Raw genomic sequence first — 23,751 nt, 5'->3', positions numbered from 1 at the left:
GTGTCAGTCGGTTTTATCGAAACTCAAACTCCCTCCCTCCTCCATGCCGCAGCGCGTAGATTAATTTCGTGCTCTTTCACTCAGCAATACAACATTGACAAACTCAGAAGAACATCTGTCTATGGTTTACTGTAACAACAACCTGTTATAACCCTTGCCGATGTGCTGGAGCGGGGAGGGGTATGGCTGGTTGCTCACACCTTCAATCTACACCATTTTAAATGTATACAGAATTTGATAAAGCAGACAGTGTTCGTGTTTTAAGGGATCAATCATATACATGGACCAACAAACCTGTGAAGATTCTGGTTTAATCCGTCGTGTGAGTATGGAGGAAAAAAAAGTGATAAACCGTGAACAAATTTTAGGATGTTATTTATGTTCCCCATAATTATGGTTGTAACAACCAAAAACAGCTGTTACGTTTTTAAGCTTGTCAGACACAGTTTTATTGACTATGATTTCATTTCAGAGGAAAAATTCACAAACAAAATGTTTCCAGAATGAAATTCATAATCAGTAAACTTCCAGACTATAATTAAACAATGCTGCTTTTATGCTTGCAGTACCTTTAGGTTTCAAGTATAGTACACCAATGTTGCATAGACCTCTTTAAACCAGCCAAGACGGTCGACCAGACTCCCTTTTCCCCCACCATCGTTATTAAAAACGGTTTATCCTGATAATGCTCTTCGCCCAATTACGTTTACAGCCCCCAACATTAGTGCCCCGGGAGTAATTAGAATGTGACGGTGCAGTGCTTGTTGTTTCTCCTGCTTAAAGCCATCCAGATTGCCGTCACATCTTCATCCGTTTCAAGGCAACGGGGGATGAGCTCTCGAGTGGAGATTGGACTGCACCTTAGAGAGGATGCAAAGAGGCAACCTCTCCCCCTCCATAAGATGAAAGGATTTACTTGTAAGGAGAAGGAGATGTCTATGAAGTTCAGAAGTACATAGCGTTATTCTGAAACTAATGAGCAGCCTGGATTGGAAAACCTCAGGAAGCCTTTGGGAGTGGGATTCATTGTTGGGTTACTTGGGCTAAATACTAGTTGGTTACCGCGGAGACAATCTCAAATCTCCTGTTTTGATTTAACATAGACATTTTAAAGCTGTCTTGGTATACTTGATAATACACCGGGTACAATATTTCTTAGAACCCTGGAAATGTTTGGCGTTGTCAGCACATGCTGAATTTATCTAATATGTCCATTATTTAAACCAGCACATCGTAGACACGCTGGTCATCTTATAAACCACGATATCTTAACCTCGACCATACCACACGTCCTAGAGTGGATGTCAATTAATAAGGGGCTGTGATTTGGTTAAAAGGGGCAGTACTAAATGACATAGAAAAACAATAAAAAACTGACGAGCAAAAAACACGGGGATGATCTAAAAGCAATACGGGGAGTAATATGAATCAATGGTTACAGTTTTGTACTCGCTCTGGTAATGCCATCAGCAGAGTGTGGGTTCGAATCCCGGTCATGACACTTGTGCCCTTGTGTAAGTCACTTAATCATAATTTATACTATCATAAACAGTTGGTACTGCATTCTGCTACCACCCAGGCTCCTAGTGTGTGATACCATGATAGCCACGTCTACGTGCTTACGGTCTGTGGAAGGGGTTAAACCCCGTTTGTTTTAGCCCAGGAGTGGGTGGGAACGTGACGTATCAATGGTGACAATGGATTTGGGTCGATAGCCTTGTGTAAAGCATCACTCAAAATAAATTCCGTGGGTTGCTGGTTCAAGTCCCGCTCAAATCAATGTATCTTTGTTCAATCCAAAACTATGTTCAACTTTTGTTGCTAACAATAAAGGAATGTGTGCAGAAAACGGCTGAAACAAAATAGAGAACTTTTCCATTCTAAATCGACTTTCCCCGGCCGACACAAGGCAGGCCGAAACAAGACAGAAATTTACATGGACAAGACTAAATAATGCAGACAAAAAGAGGTTTGTCTTGAAATAAAAAATGGATCGACTGTGCAAGAATCTGATTAGCTGCAGTTAACTTCCAGCAGAGAGACCTGTTCGACTGTGTGATCAATATATATCCCCTTGTACACGCCTTAAGGAAGACCGCAAGTCTCATACAAGCTAGACTTTATTCAAGTCCCGTTCTCGTGCGAGAGGTCCATATAGCTATTAGTGGTCCCGCGTGTGGAACAGAATTGGGGGGGGGGGGGGGGAGTGCAGAGCAGTTTTCTAGCGATGGCACGGGATTGGGACTTGAGTCAAGTCTACCTACAAGCCGACTTCCCGTCCAACTCGACTCCCATCGAATGCACAGCTTAAAGGTAAGACCATTTAGCTTCTTCTCCGATTGCCGAAAGATCGAGGATAATGAATGCTGAATTGACCTTTACCCACAAACTGTTTTGCAGCGAGGATTCTCTCAGAGACTGAAGTACAATGTGGTTATTAAAGTCTGTTAAAAACGACCATTAAATAAAGAGTTATGCTCGAAAACTAGTTCCCCTTTAATCGCGAACAGAGAGATTTTCCTTCTTTGTTTGCCCTACGCCCGCTTCGAAATCGCGGCGTCGAGATTGCTCCGGGCCCAACAAATTTAACTCACCAAGTGTGCCAGACATTAAAGCAGATTTGCTTTTTCAACTGAATAAAATATGGTCAATGAGCGGCACTGGAGGCTCAGTAATAAGTCTTCGTGTCTTTAAAATAAACAATGATACCTGCCTCAATCGACAGGGTATGTCTGGTTTATTACGGTTCAATGAGTGTCCTTATATCTTAGACAAGTTCAATATTTGCGTTAAAGCGCTATACTAATAGTATCCAAGTATGAACTTGAAGTGTTGGTTTCCCATTAATTCCCATTTAAAGACACTGGACACTATTGGTAAATGTTAAACACCAGTCTTCTCACTTGGTGTATCTCAACATATACACAAAATAACAAACCTGTGAAAATTTGAACTCAGTTGGTCGTCGAAGTTGCGAGATAATATAAACACCCTTGTCACACGAAGGTGTGTGCTTACAGATGCTTGATTTCGAGACCTCAAATTCTAATTCGGAGGTATCGAAAAAAAATTCAAACATTTTAGTGGAAAATTACTTCTGCTCGAAAACTGCGTTACTCCAGAGAGAGCCGTTTCTCACATGTTGTATACTACCAACAGCTCTCCATTGCTCGTTACCAAGTAAGTGTTTATGCTAAGAATTATTATTTGAGTAATTACCAATAGTGTCCAGTGCCTTTAATGGGAGATATTTCTTTGTTTAGTTCAATTTGCACTGACTGTAACCAAAAGACGGGGTAATGTTGACGTCACAGGTGTCATGTGCAGCAGTATGTCACCAAGTGTTGTGATGGTGTATTACGTGTTGTTACTCTTACACTTTGAAACTACCAACATTGAAGATATCATGTGTAGGTGTGATACCAATGTTACAGAGTTTGGGTGAGCACAACATACGACGTGTGGATCTGATAACAAAAGAGGTCCATACAAGGCAGGGTTTTGAAACACTATGTGGACTTACTCACGTCCACATAGTGTTTTTACCCATTTTTTTTAAAGAGAACATTCAACAAAGGAATGTCCACTGGTGTTTTGCAGGGAAAGTTTTGAGATACGCTTCACTACTAGCCTTCCAGCCTCGGCTTGATCACAGCTTAAAGTGTTGGGAAAACAAACCAAAAATGCCACCGGAGAAATATACACTGGTAAAACCTTTGTCAAAAGATTGTGACGTCATCAGTAATCCTCCAACGTTCAGTCCAGTGGTTGGTTTAAATTCCCTTCTGGAATGTTGTAGTAAAATCAGCTCAACAATAACATTATCTGCTTTATCGGCAAAGCATGCATGAAAACAAAATGAAATACCGATTCTAAATATGCATCTTGGTGAAATCGTTGATAAAATCCCGCCAATTTAGTGCACATGCGTACTCCAGTCATTCCGCTCTTCTGAAGAGAGCTCCAGTAAGCACGTATAAATATATATATATGTTGTTTTTTTTCTTCTCGTGTGTGCAGTTTTATATGGACATCCGTCGCAGCAGGACTCCAAGCTCACCGTAATCACCCCCTGATAGTGGCATGCAGACTTGCAAGCCGCCGTCTGAACTACTCTCAGCACAGGGGACGAAAGAGATATTAAGAGGAACAAATCTGAAATAAAAACAAACGGGACTGGAGTGTAAAAACACGTCCGGTCGGCTTGGAGGGACTGGAATTTCAGCCCCCCTCTCCAGTTGTCAATAGACCGTACGGTGGTTAGTTTGAGTTCGCCATCAGTGTAGCTCTCTTTGCTAACGGACACGGGTATCTTGAGTTCTTGTGAGATGCGCGTGTTGGACTGAAGATACACTCGTCGTCATTTGTATGTGTGGAGCTAAGATCCCATGCACGTGTTGATTTCTTGTGGAGAAGGAAGAAAGTGATTTTTTTTAAGAAAGAAGAAAACAACGTTGATGAGGAACGATGAACACGGAAAAGAACGGGAAGAATCTTGAGTATCTCTCCATGGAGGAGTCCCAGGAGGTCATGGTGAAGGGCAAAGACTTCGAGGAAGGGAGGGGTAAGAAACCACCTAGATCCGGGGGTCGTCGAAGCTGGTTCCGGCAGAGATCCAGCCTTGAGAAGTTCTTGCTCTTCTTCCTTCTCGTACTCCTCATCATTTGCGTGGTGCTGCTCATCTGTCTGATCGTCACAGTGGGTAAGACGAAAGTGATTTTTTTTCTCTTCTTCTTCTTCTTCTCTTTCATCTTAAGGACGATGTTGCGAAGTCCGGCCCACGCATTTATACGCCTACATGATGGCCGGAGGCGATTTGAAAACAAAGTAGTAAAGATCAGAAGATTGCGCGTGTTCATTAAGGTCAAACCAAGGGGCAGCTTGGCTCACATACTAAAGAGGGAGATTGCATTCTCATTTCTTTCATGTTCTTCTCGTGCCAAAGCTCCCTCCTTAAAGACACTGACACCTTTGGTAGTTGTCAAAGACCAGTATTCTCGCTTGATGTTATGCAACATATGCATAAATTAAAAAAATTGTGAAAATTGTTGTCAACGCAGTTGCAAGAGAATAATGAGAGAAACAACACCCTTGCTGCGCAAGTTGGTGTGCTTTCAGATGCCTGATAAAAAGGTTTCAGGTCTTAAGTCTTTTACTATTCTTAAGTCTATTTTACTTCAGAGGGAGCCGTTTCTCTCAATGACGACTATAATAACTGATCGCGTTTCATGACACATTCTTTTTAAACTTTTTGTCAAAAACGTTAATTCTTTAGAGTCGGCACAGAAGTATTAAATAAAAACAAGTCAATAAAAATTAGACTTGATGGTCTCATCATGAAAAGCGCATCATCGAATGTTCGTACTTTTAAATTTTATTGGGGTATAAAATGTCAAGATTTCCGCGGTATAAATCGGTATAAATTTTTCGGTAATATTTCCGCGGTATAAATTTCTCACGCGGTATAAATCGGGATCTCCATTTGGTCCACTGTTACTGAATCCACCGGACACACTTTCGTGAACGGCCTCTGTTCGTAGTATATTGTCAAAAAAACAAACGTAAAATGAATAAATAACATATTGGACATTTGACATTCACAGAGATTTGTATAGCAACAATGACCATGAAAAGTAGACATTCACTGTACCAACCGTACGTGAATGTACATTATCGACATAAAAAAGTAGACATTCGGTGTAGAAACATATGTGAATGTCCAATGCCCAATATCAAACCAAAAATGGACATTTGCTGCACATTAATATGTGAATGTTCATTGTCCAATATTTTAAATATTACATACGCAGCACGACCGAGGACGCGATTACAATACACCTTGCCAAACGAGAAGGTCACGCTATCCCGGTTGTTTCAAGGTCATGCACAAGATCCGTTGTTGAGTTTTTGTCAAATGTTGATATCAAGCTTGTTATTATACGCTAATGCTCATGTTATGCTGTTGGTGTTATGCTAATGAGATTTGTCTTTACCAGCTTTTCAAGTCAAAATGAAAAACGAAAGGGGAATTATTTTTATTATACTTCTTGTATAATTTATTTCGAACGGCCACCAACCTTGCACGGACATTAATACATTGCCACCGCGTCAATATTTGCTCTTATATTTCCACTTGCCTTGAACGAATCTTCAACCAAATAAATTGAAACACTTTTCGAACTAAACTAATATTAAGTTAATTTTTTTTTTATAAGATTGTGACATAATTGAATCTCGACTCCACGCGTAGAGCCTTAAAGATTTCTCACTCATTTCGCGGCCATTAGTCATTTTAACCTAAATTGTTTTTTCTAATTTCTGAAATGATTGTAGATTGATTCATTCACTTACCGATTCGATGGTTCCTTGATCGTGTTCTTGCAATCAAATACAACTGGTGTGAACATTGGGTCCCATTAGATATGGCTTTATCGATTGAAATCATAATTCAATATCTGCAATGAACAAAAATAAACACTAAAGTTAAGGTATGCAATTCACAAAAAATAACAAGCAATTTGCTTTTCCACAGAACACTCATGTGGCATATTTCCAACTCTTTTAAGGGTTGACAATGAATGTAGTATAAAGTCTCAGCTTGATAAACGGCACCCAGGTGTATCTTCTACATTAATGACGTTTAATCAACGATATTATATATATTAACAATCTTGAAACTTGATTATTTTTCCAGTTGACTCCATTTGTGCCTTAAGTGGTCAGGTGGCGAGACGCATTGTACATCATCAGTACACCATAATAAGGGTGGTTGCGTATTGTACTGACTTCATACATGCATTTTGTTATAATGCATTTCCTCCATTAGATTCAATGTCACCAATCTGAGTCTGAAAAGTGGGAAAAGGTCTGGCCCACATGTCTAGTCATGTGTCGTTTAGTTGCCATACACTGCGAAAATTATTATGCTAAGCAACCATCTGCTAAGCAAAATTAAGCAGGATACCAGTCACATATTTTAAATTAATTTGACGAGGTACTTTGGCTGGTAAACCTTATTCTGCTTAGTTGTGTTTTCGTGTTTTGAAAAGTGGTCCTGGCTACATCCAAATTGTAGTCAGCTTCACTTTCAAACGTCACTGATTTGAAATGACAAACAAATTGAAAAAATTGTTGAATCCACATTAGTTCCATAATTTTTCCCAGAATTGTGTCAGACTTCGTCCGTTTAGCCATGTGACTTAGATTTTCTTAAAATGTCAATGTGGTTTAGGTGATTGAATTGTAAGACAACCTTTAAGAAAAAAATATGAAATCTGAAGCTAACTCAACTGAACTTAACGCTGATCTAGTCAATACATAGTGTTATTTGGCGTATGATTTACACCATATGTCAGTTGATTCAAACAAATGAAAAAAGTCGCAGGAATTCACGTGGTATTGCTATGACGCACTGCTCTCCCAGGACGCTCATTTTTCTTTTATAGGAAGTCCCAAATTGGTATTCTCGAGTTGATATATGCACGCTGTGATCGAGGGTTCCCCGTGTAGTATCTCCATATTCCAATAGATGGAAAGAGAAGCTAGAAAGCTAGAGAAAGGGGAAAATACTAAGCTTTTCGTTGGCATCATTGCCATCCGGGGCTCAAAATGCGTGGGTGTAAAGTCATCGTTGGCTCGCCGCAGCTAGGGATCGATAGCCCCGTGGAGTTTACGGGGCAAAGTCGCCCACGACACGCATGACTGGCTGGCAGAGTGTTTTCATGAAGAAACACCTCTCTTATACATTTAAAGATGATTAGACTCAACATTTACTTTTGTTTTAGGGAGAGGAAAAGAAGTGAATGTCACGTGTCTGTGTATTTGTTCAGCCTGATGAGGTTCCTTCTATTTGATTGAAAGAAATTACATTATTTGTCGACATTTTCGGGGACTGATTACAAAGTTTCAAAAACCACAGAACATTTGACTTGTTAATGATTGAATATCAAAATTCGTATTCAAATGGGAGAGTATTATTGCTAAGATTTAAAGTAGTCTCACTGCCCCCCCCCCCCCCCATTTCACGCTATACAAGACACTGGAATGAAAGCACCGTTTTAAACCATTCCAATTTATTTGAATAAAATACACTTTTTAGTGATAACTATAAGTGGTCATTGCTATCCCGTACCAGTAGTTTAGACATTTAAAGGGAAAGTACACGATCGGTAGTAACTCAAAACAAATATTAACTTACAAACTGACTTGGTAACTAGCATTGGAGAGCTGTTGGAAGTATAAGACATTGTGATTAAAAGCTCCCTTTGAAGTAGCATATATTTTGAGAAAGAGGTAATTTCTCACTAAAATAATAAAAGACTTCTAGCTAGAAGTCTTTTATTCCTATCTGAAAGCACACAAATTCGTCCAACAAGGGTGTTTTTTCTCTCATCATTTTCTCGCAACTTCGATGACCAATTTAGCTCAAATTTTCACAGGTTTGATATTTTATGCTTATGTTGTGATACAAGTGAGAAGACTGGCCGTGTACCTTCCCTTTAAAGGCTGGTATACTTTAATGCCAAAGACCAGTATCCCCCCACCTGGCGTATCCTAACATGTGTATAAAATAACAAACCTGTGAGAATCTGACTCAATTGGTTATCGAAGTGGCAAGAAACTAATGACAGAAAAACACCTGTGTTGCATAGAATTGCGCACTTTCAGACGTATGGGAAAAGCTTCATGCCTTAAGCCATTTTTCAGATTCAATTTTGGGGTGAAAAAACCTTTCTTTAAAACTTCACTTACATCAAAAGGGTCGTTTCTAACAATGTTTATAATATAAACAGCTTTTCGGAGCTCTTATCCAGGTTTATTTTTGTATGATCATTAAAACTTGGAGTAACCGCCAAAAGTACACCCTGCCTTAAATACTTCAAAGTGGTGTTTTTTTCTTTAAAGTGATTCAGTTGGTGCAAATAAAAGTTGAAATGAAACAAACTCAGTTAATTATAATGGTTTTTAAGAACGGACGTCTGAAAATGCCATCAGAACTACACGTTGATATTGTTATAAAACCTGCAATTCACACAAGTTAGTGTTCACCTAAAATTAAAATCAGTTTAATTAAGAGAAGGTTCATCGAATTATTACTTAGCGCTGTCATGTCGACATGCTCTAGCGTGCTGAACATGACATTAGTAATGGCAAATGAAAAACAAATAAGAAACAGAATAATAACATTATAAGAAAACTAATTTTTGTTTATCAATGAATACATGTATGTAACCATGTCAAAACGTTATATAGAAATGAATATTAAATATCACGTATAATATGGGAGCAGTTATTTTCACTGAAATGATATTAAAACGAAATCACATCATAACAATATACAGCCAACACAGATAAACATATGATTGCATAAATGATGCAAAATGCATGTAACATAAATTATGCCCAAGCTAGTCAGTGTGTACGACAACACATTTTCTTGTTTTGACTTTCATCAGGCAAGTATGGTACACTCGAAGGATTCGAGAACCCTTTCCTGGCATTTAATATTTAAATTCTATTCACCCCGGGTCTGGATGTCATCGACCTCTAGTGAACTTGGTTTGAAGACTTTAGCATTTAATATTTGTACACTTTTGAAACTTAATTGTGACCCCAGGGGACAAGATGATGTCTCCAATTTGTCGGTTTAAAGGACCGCGTATCAAAAGCCTACTTAAAGTTGAAATGTGTTTGTGCATTGGGGACTTATACATGTTCACACATTCTTACATTAAAGTTACATTAAAGAGGTGGAAAGAGCTACCCGTATTTTTTTTAATGGTCTCGTCTTAGTCTTCACGCTGGAGAGAAGCACAATTACAGCTCGAAAGGCAAAGCATACCTTTGGTTTTTGGAAGAATAATGCCTAATAGGAATACACAATCGGGAGGGGGGTAGACAATCTGAAAGGCGTTACGCAGTAACGCTTCTCGGATTCAAACTTTGGGTCCACATTGTTTTGTCCTAGGCCCCGTCCACCTGCTCAACGTTGACTGTAAACACAGAAGAAGGGACCAACATTGAAAGGGGGTAGGGGGCCCAACGAGATATGACCGGGATTATATGTCCGGATCAATTCTTATATGTAAGTTGACCCGGATTTACAAGTTTAAGGCCGTGTCCGAATTGGCGGCTACAGCTACGGCTACGGCTGTTGCTAAGGGTGTTGCCAAGGATGTCTTATACCTCAACGCGGAAATCTAGCCATAGCCGTAGCTTTAGCCGGCAATTTAGACACGGCCGTACTATCAGCCACGTTTGCTTACTCCTTTTAGCATACGATACAACGCATTGAGCTGAATCGTGCATTGTTGAATTATGAATCTGTAAGTACGGAATATGAAAGCCCGAGTCCGATACAGCTACTCGCCTTTCAAAGAAAGATTTGGTAGAGTGTTTTTGAATCGCAGAAACACTCGGTTGCCATGGAATCAGGAATTACAAAAATGAATAGTCTTAAATTCAAGTACATCAGCCTTTTAAACAATTACTGCCCATTCAAACATGTGCACCAAAACGTATTTAAGAGAAAAATACTTCAAGAACTGTTATATTTCGCATATCATTTTAATAATAAAATACCACAAAGTCAGAAGGCATATTTGCATAATTCACATCTTGTATTAATTCAGTGTGCCATAGTTTGGTCTTATTCTCTGTATACACAAGTGGTTTGTAAGCATGCACTGACCATCACGGTAAGCATTCATTAATTTGTACCTCGATCTTAAAATGTGTTTTGGGTGATATGAATTAACAGACAGAGATGCAAAGCCCTAAAAAAGTCGTGAATTTATGGCGCACAAAAAGAGCCATATTTTTTAATTTATCCGGTTTCTTGGAATGGTCGACAAATTGTAAGTGGCCTTAAACCCTCGTTATCTGCTCCGGCGGTCTTAACTTGTATGGCTGCTGATAGAAATGTTAAAATTTCCCGCCAACTTTGAGGATCATAGGACTTTCTGAAGGGCTTGGGAGTCAATTGCTTAGGATTAGGGCTGGAATTGAAACCATGACAGTGCGGCATTCCATCAGACTTGTTTGATTTTTCGTAGAACGGAACGAGATACAAGTCCAACAAACATTTTGTGCACATGTAACTTGATGGTTGTATACTTTTCCTTTTGTGGCGGTTCTGAAACCGTTGGTTTGAACTCGACGTTTCGATCAGTATGCTCTGATCGTCTTCTTGAGAAAGCATGTAGTTATAGTGTCATGTGTTAATCTTCATAAATTCTTGATGAACTCATATCATTGTTGCATTCTGAAAGCCCCGGACTGGTAACATATCGCCCTGAGCATGTATACATTTACCCAGCTCAAAATAAAATACACATAATACAACAGGAAAAACATCCGAATAGAAACTTAAGCTGGTCTCGCGAGAGAAGCAGTATACCGTGTGCGTGATTAAAACATGATCGAGGCCCCATCCTCGATGTATGGAGAGGAAATTACCAAGGTGCTAATAAAAAAAAAGGAAAGGAACCCGTGGTTTCAGGTTCTTCTGCCGGCACTCCGGGCGACCAATCTTGCACACCTGCTAGGGGTGACGCGACCCGTAGCTGTTGTGGATGGTATGAGATACCGCTCTCCTTGTACTTTGTATACACTCGTATCCGTGCGATTCATTAAAAAACTTTCCCGTAGCGTATTTGAACATAGAAACTATACAAAGGAAGGCAAACTATCCGGTACTCAAACCATTATCAATGTATTGGTCTTGCTACCAAGGAAATCGAATAACGGTCTTAAAACAATTATAAGAAACTAAAAATGTATAAATACCAACAGTTTTAAGACACTTCACTCTGTTGGTAATTGTTAAAGACCAGTCTTCTCACTTGGTTGTATATCAACATATGCATAAAATAACAAACCTGTGAAAATTTGAGCTCAATCGGTCGTCGAAGTTGCGAGATAATAATGAAAGAAAAAACACCCTTGTCAAACGAAGTTTTGTGCTTTCAGATGCTTGATTTCGAGACCTCAAAATCTAATTCTGAGGTCTCGAAATCAAATTTTTGTGGAAAATTACTTCTTTCTCGAAAACTACGTTACTTCAGAGGGAGCCGTTTCTCACAATGTTTTATACTATATCAACCTCTCCCCATTACTCGTTACCAAGTAAGTTTGTATGCTAATAATTATTTTGATTAATAGTGTCCACTGCCTTTAACCTCCCAACGAAACAAAATCCAAAAAATGATTAAGGTAGAGATTGGGTGAGGTGAGGATTGGGAAAGCAAGTCTCCCCACCCCCCTGCTAACATACTAATTGCAAAGAGGTCGGTACCGCAAGGGGATAATAGAGAAACTCAGTCAAGCACCCTATACGTCCTCGACCAACTCGACCAAGAGTCGTGCTAAGAATTTGAAATCAATGATTACGTCAACCGAAGCCAATCTCACTTTCCCCCATTCAACACGGTGCCGTAGAAGTCGATAAGGTTCACATTTTACGCGGGGAAAAAGCGGCTGTTGTCTGTCTGCGTTTTCCAAAGAAAAAGGGCCCGGGATAAAACAAAAAAGTCTACTTGCAAGGGTTAACTGTAACCTCGGGGGTGACTCGACAATTTGACGGCGTCAAAAAATGTGCCAAATGCAGTCACGGTTGGACATAGCTTTCATTGATTTCTCTAACCCCCAGAGCAAATCGCTTAATATAGTCGAGCTACTGGGTTTGCTGGATGCATTTTGATACTCAAGGAGTCGTGTACACTTTCTTGGGACTGGTTATCAAGTAGCACGCTACAGTTCGTTTAAAGACGGAATAAAATATGCATAAAGTAGTCATGTCAGATGCATGTTGATAAGCTCAATTCCAACAGAAAACCGACTTAGATTATCCTTATTAAATTTATTTTGCCAAGTGACCACCAAGCAGCTTAACACAAAAACATTATGCTTATCAGAAATAAATTATTAGCCAAATTACCATGTCATATAATACAATATGTGACTGGTCCTGCTTATTTTTGCCGATCTAAAAAGCATGAAATTGTGCCCTGATGTGATGAGAAAATGTAATTGGACGGTCAAATTTGTTTCCTCAAAGAATGCACCCAAACTTAACTGTAAAAGGTGCAACAAGATTTGTCTAAATTTATTGAAATTATCATGAGCCATTGCTGTGGGCACAATGACGTCACCACGAGTTCAATTAATTGCATTCATGTGCAGTTTTGTCCCAGATATGGTGCCCCGGCTATGGTTTATATCAAATAATATTCGAGCACTCATAACGATCTTGATAAGTAGGTGATGCCTCAGGGAATATTGAGATATTTGACTTTATATCACTTCGTGTTAATTTTTAAAGTGAAACTTTCTTCTTTAACCAGTGCGTTTTGGCCGAGCCGTTAAGAGCACCGGACTTAAGCTCTGGTGTTTCTGATAAGCAGAGTGCAAACTCCGGTCGTGATACCTGTGTCCTTTGAGCAAGACAACCAACCAAGACACCCATCCTTCGGATGGGACGTAAAGCCGCTGGTGCCCGTATATTGTGTACTGCACATAAAATAACCCAGTGCACTTATCGAAAAGAGAAGGGGTTCTCCCCGTTGTTCAAGACTTGCTTAGCTGCATATTGCGCCACATCACATTGCATGCAAACCGTAGTGCTATGTAAAGGAATTGGTCCCATATAGTTCAAACACGTAGCTCCAGAATACCTTGAATATAATTATATGAAAATACTGAATGTTTGGCGTCACTGAGTGACGGATAAGAGCGCCATACAAGAAGCCATTATATTATTAATATTATTATTATTAAATTTTGACAAACTGACTAGATACCATTCATCCCGAGAAATATTTCACCATCAGCCTCAAAATGGAAAACCTGCGCAATTACTTATCCAAATAACAGCTAATACGGCTTTAAGCTAAACTTTTAAAATTACTGCACTTGTACCCGGAACAGCCCCAAGTCTAGAACACAGAATGGTAAAAAGAACCATGGTGGTTTATTGCTCTCATGTGTAATGGAAATCAATACATCTAGATCTATATTAGTCTTCTTAGGAAGCAAAAAATCCAAAGCTGTACAGTTACAGAGAGATGATATTTCGCTATAAAAAGCCCCGAAGATGAAAGAAAAACGGGTATAAAGAGACAAAGATATCTTTCTTCGTTGATGATACGGTCTCACAGTCACGTTACTCATCTGATGAAGGAGATATCAGAATGGCGCTCATTGGTGAAGGCCCTATGGGGAGCAGCTGTGCTGATAGGGAAGGGTAAAGTGGACACTGTTAGCCATATAGTGGTAAACTCATAATAAAATAATATCAATGAAGAGGTTCTGCTGTGTAAACATAGATCGATATGGATATTAATAATGTTACCTTGGCTGCATGATCGTCTAGCAAGTCAAACCAAGTCCAGGACACGATGTTATGTAAAATAGGAGTAACGTCGTGAGGAGTGTCTCTTTATTTCCAAAAGATGGTTCCGAATATAATAACAAGTCATAATGTTGTATGGTCAATAGGAAGCATAATAAATTATTTGTTAAAAAAAACACAATTGAAATTGGTTGCTTAAAATATTAAAATGTATTGATATAAGCGCAGGCATCATTTCCATTTGGCAGAGCCAGTGACAGCATTTTGGGGGTCCATTGTGGGTCGTGCAGTCATAGATAATTTTGTATTGCATAATGCAGAACCATCCTCAATGATTAAATCAAACGCATCATAATGCTCTTTCTCATTCGAAAAAGAGGTCGAGAAGAAATAAATATTAGTGATAAAATTGTTTTCAAATTCAAATCAACTAGTCCTACTATGTATACAAGTGGGGGCAGTTTTCCTATGTGAAGGTTAAGTCGCCTAAAACCAAAGTGGCAACTACGATTGGCTGTGGAACACCCAGAAAACGTGTGTTATAAATATTTGTAAGCAACACCGTATACCTTCTGCGTGAAATTATTTCACCATATTCTCGGGGTATATATTCACTGTTTACAATCATCGTAATCAGAACAGCGTCGTCTCACTCCCCTTTAATAATAAATCGAGCTGCCCATCCAAGTACAGTCCCCGCCGAATATAAAGTGCTTCTCGTTTCACCCCTAAAAACAAAACCTCGTAAACACTCGCGGCATCATGCATAAAATAAACACACAACCCGCGTGTACACAATCATCATCGTGTCTTAACAACAACAAGCAAGTAATAGGAAATAGACGAGTATTATGACAATTTCCTCTCGCCTAAAGATTGACAATAACACGACGCTTCTATGAGGAAAGGCAAAACTACTGATTAGTTTGTTCTTCCTTTTTATTTCTCTTCTCTCTCGAAGGGAGTAGGGGTGTTTGGACAGAAATTACAGCCTGCCGGACGATCGTCATGTATGGGTGATTGCTAACGAGTCCCTGCACCTTTGTGTGTGATTGTAGTGTCATAGCCGGTGGCCCTTTCAATGGTTTCTAAATTGACTGTTAGGGAACGTCGTTACTCAAAGAGAACGACGTGGAAGCAGACTATATCATATACTCATTCAACCTTAGTTACATCATTCAGTCTTAGATCGTTTAAGTTTTAGAAAAGAGATTTAAGAAAATGTTGGACATTGTAAAGTAATAAATCACAAGGGGCCACTGTATTTGATACAACAAATAAATAAAAGTATGAATAAAACAATCAAGGAAAAGGGCTGGTTCGAAAAGAATCAGGCGTTTCCCGATTCTCGAATAGAAGAGGACCAGAATATTTGGCACACTGGTTGTGTGATACTACATCAAACCATCAACCTTAAATATTTTAGTTTGAGAAGAAGAAAAAGATTCAACACAATGTTGAGAAAGTTCCACAGTACCCAAAAAAGACTGCCACATTGCAGTTCTCGAAATTAGGTCAAAAGATATCCTTTCCCCCTCTCTATCTCTCTGTGCTGTAGTTTAAACGAATTTAAAAGGCCGCCATGGGCTAGGTCAAAAAGAGCAAACAGAACGAGAAAAGAAGAACGAGTGGTCCGAGGAGAACCAGACGGTTCCGGATAGTCGATAAGACAGAACCAGAATAACTGACACACTGGTATTACGATAAAAGGGCTCCCAACATTCCGGGTGAGATGGAGATAAGTTATTTCGCTAGAGCATAAGACGAGAATCCATCCAGCCCACTTTGACCACAAGAAACTCTTACTTTTGAAATTTGGTTCAAAGGAGAATCGTTATGACCTACCAATTAGTATCAGAAAGAATCAATACTCAATATAGCAATAATTTAGAAATATTTAGGGAATGTTAGGAACAATATTCGGAAATGCCATGCAATTGCTCAAAATGGTTACGCAGCAGGAATCTGCTTCAGAGGAAGTCAGTGGGAAGTTGCTTTTAAAAGTCGCCGTGTAGTCCCAGTTGTTGTTTTTTTTGTAGAGAGGTATACACACAAGTCACTCGATTGATACGTGTACATAGCAAAATATGTCACATTCGAAAGCGGTTTCTGATCATCTCAAGTTGTGTAAAAGAAAAAGAAATGTATGTTCAAGTCCATTTGCATAAATACAAATACTATCCACTGCCTCCTAATACTCCAATCGATCACATCATAGCTTGCGGGGTCCATGGTCCTCCTCAAACCCTTGGCTTCTTCTTGGAACGTGGCTCACCTGTAGACGTCCGTGATCACGCCCGGGGCTATACATTGCGGATTTAACTATTGGACAAGTGGGGTAGAAGGTTGTGGATTCGGTAGGCTCAGCTGCGTTTGTGTTGACAGATCGTGTCTCGCCTGCAATAAGTGGCAGCCATGTTGCAATATTTTGAGGAAACAAAACTGCTTGGGTGACCTGGTTTAAATGTCCTTTGCAGTAAACATTTGGGCAACTTTGCTTTTGAAAGCTAGTGTGGGTTTTAATACGAAACTGCCATGGGAATAAAAGAGGTTCACATAATGCAGGGTCCTCAAACAATATGTGGGCTAAACACCACATCAAGGCACGTCTTAATTACTTACAAGTCATGGTTTATTAATTGGTGTTGTTTTGTTGGTTTCGCTGGGCTGCTTTTTTGCATACTAATGCCGCGCATCGAGGGTATATATCCATCTAGCTGGGTTTATCTGTGCATTTTAGTATGTTATCTGCCCCCGTTTAACACCAGTTGGACCAACAAAACAGCCATATTCGGTTATTGAGCAGACGTCGGGCAGTCGTGCGTAAACAAAATGGCCACCGAGAGTCTACTGCTCCTGAAATGACCGACGGCCGAAGTCGGTCTAATGAGACATCTGGCCTCGGTAGATAGCTACGGTCAGTGGTCATTAATAGCAAGTATAATTGTCTAATTTGTCAACGAGTGGTCAGTTTGGACAAAGTGACTCTCGCCGTCTGTCGTCTGAATCAATCACCTTAAGTGGTGCGTCTATAGCCCTCAGTAAATTCTCGCAGCGTCTCGCGAATTTTCGAGTACAAACATAAGCTTCAGCGAGATAAACCGCTTATGTATATTCAGAGAGTAAATAGTGATTTATATGTCTTTACTTTAAGTGCATTAGAATAACAATACAAACAAAGATGTTCTTCATATTAGCTCTTGCCTCCTGACAAATCGTACAGTTTTCCAGAATTATTATTTTACAGAATGAGATTTGCTAATAGGTGCAGTACAATAAGAAAGTATGAATATATAGGCCTACACAAGTTTTTGGACAGTCATGTACTGCTTTTCTCCAGAACATATTTGGCTATACCACTCCTTTAAAGTTGGTAATATCTTTCAATCTTGAAGTTTGCGGGTTGAAAAAAATGACAGCGTCAGCAATGAATGGTACCAGATTTGGCTTTGGACTGGAGACCCAGCGGTAGCCTATTCATTCAATTGCCCCATGGCGCGTTGAATCAATAGAGAGCCGTTAATCTAATTTTGCGATCGGATCTTGGGTGCCAGACCCAACCCCTGGGAACCTGCTTTTCCTCCTTTCAGAAGCCAGTACGCAAAATTGGGCTGTTTCGTAAAACAGGTGTAAAAATAGGGTCAATGATGGTCAGGAAACTTGCCTCAGAGATGGGTTAGGTATTAAAGGTATATACAGGACTGGTAGAGTTGACAAAATAGTCGCAGACAGCGTTCATGTTTTGTGTGATTAACCATACATGAAACAATAAACCGGTGAAAATGTTTGGCTTCAAAGCCATTGGACCCTTTCGGTAAACAGTATTGTCCAAGGCCCACACTTCGTGTATCACAACTTATATATAAAATAACAAACCTGTGAAAATTTAGGCTCAATCGGTCATTGGAGTCAGGAGAAAACAACGGGAAAACCCACCCTTGTTTCCGCACGTTTCGCCGTGTCATGACATGTGTTTAAAATAAATCCGTAATTCCCGACATCGAGAATTGATATTGTTTTACTGGTTTTTTTTTTTAAAGTAAAGCATTTCATGGAATAATATTTCAAGAGAAGTCTTTCACCACTTCCATCTGTAAACCCTGTAAGTTATTTGTAAATCTGTGAACTTTTTTTCTGTACCGAAAGAGTCCAATGGCTTTAATCAATTAATGTGTGAGTCATGAGAAAAATAAAGTGAAAAACCGTGCACAATTTTCAGCAGGTAGACACAATGTTCTGAATGAGTTGGTTGACTCAGCTGTTGCATTTGAAAACGTTTCCAGATACACTTTTCTCGAATATTCATTTTAGAAGGAAAACATTTCGTAGACGAAATTGTTCTATAGTTGATGAACTTCATTAGTTTATTCCAGTAGTTTATTTATGATTGTGTGTTATTAGTTTTTTTTTTCCTGTATTGCATGTACATGTATGCATAATGGATTTCCTCCATGGTAGGACCAATACAAATTGAACTGAATTAATTGAATTGAATGAATTATATAACCAATAAGCTTTCAGTCTAAAAATTAAACAATGATGTGCTTTATCCTTATCCAATTCTATAGTATATACGTTCAAAAATAGCCCATATTATTCTCCCGTAAAATAATATGGTAATACACTAGCCTGTATTATTTTTCTTATACACTTTGTATACATCGTAAACTGGATATACTTTCTTTAAGATATCTGGATTCACATGTGGCGTATCTTCAGGGAATTGCATGCATTCATTCACCTTTCCTTTGAGAATCTGATCCTAAGCGAAGATTTACCGGTACTCTTAGATTTAATTCACTCTTTGCCAACACTCTAGTGGTCCATCCTCAACAAACACACTTTGAAGTCATAACTGAATGTCTTAAGAGAGTTTATATTTTGTTTATACTCGTTTGCCAGGAGCATGGACATCTGCCAACCGATTGCAAAATCAGTATTTCAAGGGACCATTAAACTCCATCTCTTCCCAGGCCCTGATAATAACCGCCCTTAGTCGAGCACTATGGGGACTTGTGGCTACTTTTCTAGTGGAATAGGAAGAAAGGCTCCCGGTCCCCAGTGGGAGAGTGTTTTCTTTAGTGAACTTCTGAGGAATGACCGGATAAGTGAAACTGAGATGGATGCAGTGAATGCATATGCATCAAAATATTATGATATTGAGACACACAGGAACAGTGGGACGCGTCCGATTTGGAAAGAAGATGGTTTTTAACGTAGTTTCGGTATATTACAAGTATCTTTGTGATTAAAGCCGTTTTATATTGTAGCATTTTAGTAGATAAGCCGAGTGCCAAGAGTGGAACTTGAATAAACTAATACCAGCACCATTACTAAATAGACTTTTGGTACGGTATAGGTTGCAGCAGACTGGTAAATATACTGTTATTGATAACGTGCGTATGCTCAGAACTAACTACGTAAGCAATTAAATTTACCTGAAGTCTCTAATACCAATAGAAACAGTACACTTTAAAACTCATATTTATATTTTCATTCTAATGTTTGGATGGTAATTTGTATGACTGAAAACCAATCTTGTTCACCTGCTATAAAAGATTCAACAGTTTCATTAAACGGAAACTTCCTGACACCCCGTAATAACACATTTAATTTGGTATTGGATTGAATGTTCCACATCGAGACTTCGTTTAAAGATCGCCGCAACCTTCATGGTGTTAATGGATGTGTTCCAGAAGATCCGAACTGAAACCACTTCCCCGCCCCCTTCTTTTCACAATGCCTTAAAGACAGTGGACACTATTGTAATTGTCAAAGACTAGTCTTCACAGTTGGTGCATCTCAACATATGCATACAATAACAAACCTGTGAAAATTTGAGCTCAATCGGTCGTCGAAGTTGCGAGATAATAATGAAAGAAAAAACTACCTTGTCACACGAAGTTGTGTGCTTTCTGATGCTTGATTTCGAGACCTCAAATTCTAAACTTGCGGTCTTGAAATCAAATTTATGGAAAATTACTGCTTTCTCGAAAAATATACGTCACTTCAGACGGAGCCGTTTCTCACAATGTTTTATACCATCAACCTCTCCCCATTACTCGTTACCAAGTAAGGTTTTATGCTAATAATTATTTTGAGTTATTACCAATAGTGTCCACTGCCTTTAATGTTAACGAGACATTCTGAACCCCAAGCAGCGAAGCCAACAGGTGTATTGGTGCAATCAAAGCAAACATGTTATGGAGACTCCCACCTTGTTCTGCATTTTTAGTAATCACAGCGTGTATCCTAATACCTTTATAGCCACATTCCAAAGTTGCCGGTTTCGTTCCTTGCAAAAGACAATTTCCCAGAGTGAAATACAACAATCTTTAGATTTTTGAGACACGCTGCCGGTTTTAAAAACATAATTCGCTTTACCACACGTGGAGAAACATCAATGTAATAGCAAGTATACATTGTCTGCACTAACACATGTGAATGACCATATTCCAATATCGGAATAATAAAGTATATATTGGCTGCACAAACACATATGAATGTCCAATTTCAAATAACAAAATAGCAAAGTAGACATTCGCTGCACACACACATTTGAATGTCCAATGTCCAGAATCGCAATAATAAAGTACACATTGGCTGCACAAACACATGTTAATGTTCAATTTAACATTTAAAAATAGCAAAGTAGACATTCGCTGCACAAACACATTTGAATGTACTGTCCAATGTCCAAAATTAAAATAGAAAGTAGACAATCGCAGTACAAACCTGTATGAATGTCCAATGTGTTATTAGAAAAATACAAAGTAGACGTTCGCTGCAAAAATATATCCAATGTCCAAAATCAAACTCACTGCCTTTTTAATTTAGTACATGATAGAATGTAAACCTGGATTTCACTTCCCCGATACATCATCATGCAGTGTAGTAGTGTTGAATTCAACCGCTGCTCTTGTTTATAGTTGCATGTTATTTTTACATCGCTACATGGCAAATAGAATAACATCTTGGGTATGTTGTAGATCTATATCTAGTCTACTACATCCAAGAATAGCACATCATGATATTTACTTCCCAGCACGTGGTACCGTGCATCAGTGTATAATAGTGCGATATCTGTCTGTCCTAACTTCCAACTGCGCTAAGGTAAACCAAACTAAAATAAACATTCAAGTATAAGTTTAAAGACACTGGATACTATTGGTTACTGTCAAATACCAGTCTTCTCACTTGGTGTATCTCAATAAATGCATAAAATAACAAACCTGTGAAAATTTGAGCTCAATTGGTCGTCGGAGTTGCGAGGTAACTATGAAAGAAAAAACACACCCTTGTCACACGAAGTTGTGTGCTTTCAGATGCTTGATTTCGGGAACTTAAGGTCTCGAAAACAAATTCGCGGAAAATTACTTCTTTCTCGAAAACTACGTCACTTCAGAGGGAGCCGTTTCTCACAGTGTTTTATACTATCAACCTCTCCCCATTACTCGTTACCAATAGAGGTGTTATGCTGATAATTATTTTGACTAGATACCAATACAATAGTGTCTACTGCCTTTAACCGGAAATGATAACCAACGATCGAAGGATGGACGTTCTTCGTACATTATATCCCCACCCGGAAATGTTACCTATTGTCTGCCGGTTTGTTCTTCTTCGCGCTCATGAAGTGCCAAAGATTTCTAACCTTCTATGTCTCATGAGACGGACATTTACGCCGGATATTTATTTTCTATTTTTCATGTAAACATTTCTGTGGCGATAGATTTTGCCTCTGAAAGAAAGTATAAAAGATGATATTAAAATGGTCCGATGGGGGTACACTACGGGTTAACGTTTTCCTGGACGTTCATGCAATGAACTTGAAAATGTGGCCTGCAAGCTGTCAGAGAATGACTGAATCCGCAAAGTTCATTAAGTTATTATAATATTATCAATGTGACATTTTGCGGCCATGATGACTTATTGAGGCCAGCCAATGTATAAGTCTATCTGACCAAAAATGTGAATTTTGTTTCATCTGTTCATCAGCATCTTCCTCAATGGCTGGCGGAGGTACAAGTTCTGGGCTGAGCACGGAAGGCATCTGCACAACGCCTGAGTGTGTCATATCAGGTAAGAATTCATGTCGAAAATTTAAGTGTTTCGTAAAAACTTGGGTGTGATCACTGGTTATACGGCAGTCACAGGTTGAATGGCTTCTGACTGACACACCCAAACAAACACAGTGACACAATAGGGAGATTGCCAACATTGTGGCAAAAGATAGCTCAGACAGAACACCGGTTCGTTTATCTGAAGGTTGAAGGTTCGACTTCCGCTCTGTTAACAAGGGCGCTGGCTGTGTGAACCAGCTACACTCCTACTTTTTCACGACAAGTGTTCTGGGTTATGTTATACGTCCACTACGAATCCTAGCACACAGTACCTATGTCTTAATGTCCCATCCGAAGGACAAAATAATCATGTTATCTTCCTCAATGAAACAATCGCCATGATCTGGACAGGAACCCACACTCTGCTGATCCGAAACACCAGGACTAAATTTCATAAAACCTGTACGCTCAACAACTTTCTACGTACAGACAACTCTTGCTTAGCAAAAACAGGTTACACGCAGTAGATACAGTACATATGCCATTGCTGTGACTAGTACACCACTCATTACTTGCTTAGACAAGGAATTTTTCTCCTAAACATCTTTATGAAGTTGGGCCAAGACCTTGAGTTCGGTTTTCCAACTTATTTTTTCAATTCATCTGTTTATTCATATACTTGACTTCATCAGCTGGAGGTATATTACGCAATATGGACATGGAGGCAGACCCGTGTGAGGATTTCTACCAGTATGCTTGCGGCGGATGGACACAGGCGAACTTCATCCCTGATGAGGACGCCAAATACACGGTCTTCGAAGAGCTGTTCAACCAACTCATGGACATGAGTCGAGGTGACGAAAATAAACCCCCTCCAAGGAAAAAAACAACAACTAAAAAGTCCCAAACAAAACAACAATTTAGCCGAATGTCCCCGAACAGAATGGTCTTATCAAAGTTAGATAATTCGCTCAAAGCATAGCCATGTGAGGGCGTTGTTTTAGTGCGAAAGGCATATAAATAAGATAGAAGTCTGGAAAGGATATAATCAAATAATATCTCAAACTGTGTTATATAATTTTGTTTTGTTTTAGGACTGCTTAAAGAGAAGACGACGAACGACTCTGAGGCTGTGTCGAAAGCCAAAGATTTTTACGCATCATGCATAAACGAAGGTATAGTCAGAGCAGGTTTAATTCAATTCAATCACAAACGTGGGACATGCTCGCACCTTACTCAGCACGAGCGAAACGAAACACACCTGTGAAACTCTTACAATTACCTGTACTAATATTCATATTTGTGATGCACGACACCACTAACCTTTCGTTAAGCCAC

At 39.2% G+C, this 23,751-nt stretch overlaps 1 protein-coding gene across 1 annotated transcript in view; it reads left to right on the top strand.

Annotated features, from left to right (window-relative positions):
- Nucleotides 1-4,044: 4,044 nt before the first annotated feature.
- Nucleotides 4,045-23,751, top strand: part of LOC139950248 (neprilysin-1-like) — a 31,374-nt gene continuing 11,667 nt past the window's right edge. Inside the window, exons 1-4 of the mRNA XM_071948863.1 lie at nt 4,045-4,702; nt 22,349-22,432; nt 23,106-23,267; nt 23,508-23,588. Of these exons, the coding sequence (XP_071804964.1) occupies nt 4,468-4,702; nt 22,349-22,432; nt 23,106-23,267; nt 23,508-23,588 (562 nt within the window). The 5' untranslated portion in view covers nt 4,045-4,467. The remainder of the gene's footprint in view (nt 4,703-22,348; nt 22,433-23,105; nt 23,268-23,507; nt 23,589-23,751) is intronic.

This window comes from Asterias amurensis, chromosome 18, assembly GCF_032118995.1.
Source record: "Asterias amurensis chromosome 18, ASM3211899v1".
NCBI classification, from domain to species: Eukaryota; Metazoa; Echinodermata; class Asteroidea; order Forcipulatida; family Asteriidae; genus Asterias; species Asterias amurensis.
Note: the sequence above shows the minus strand (reverse complement) of the source record. Positions and strands in the feature narration are given on the sequence as shown.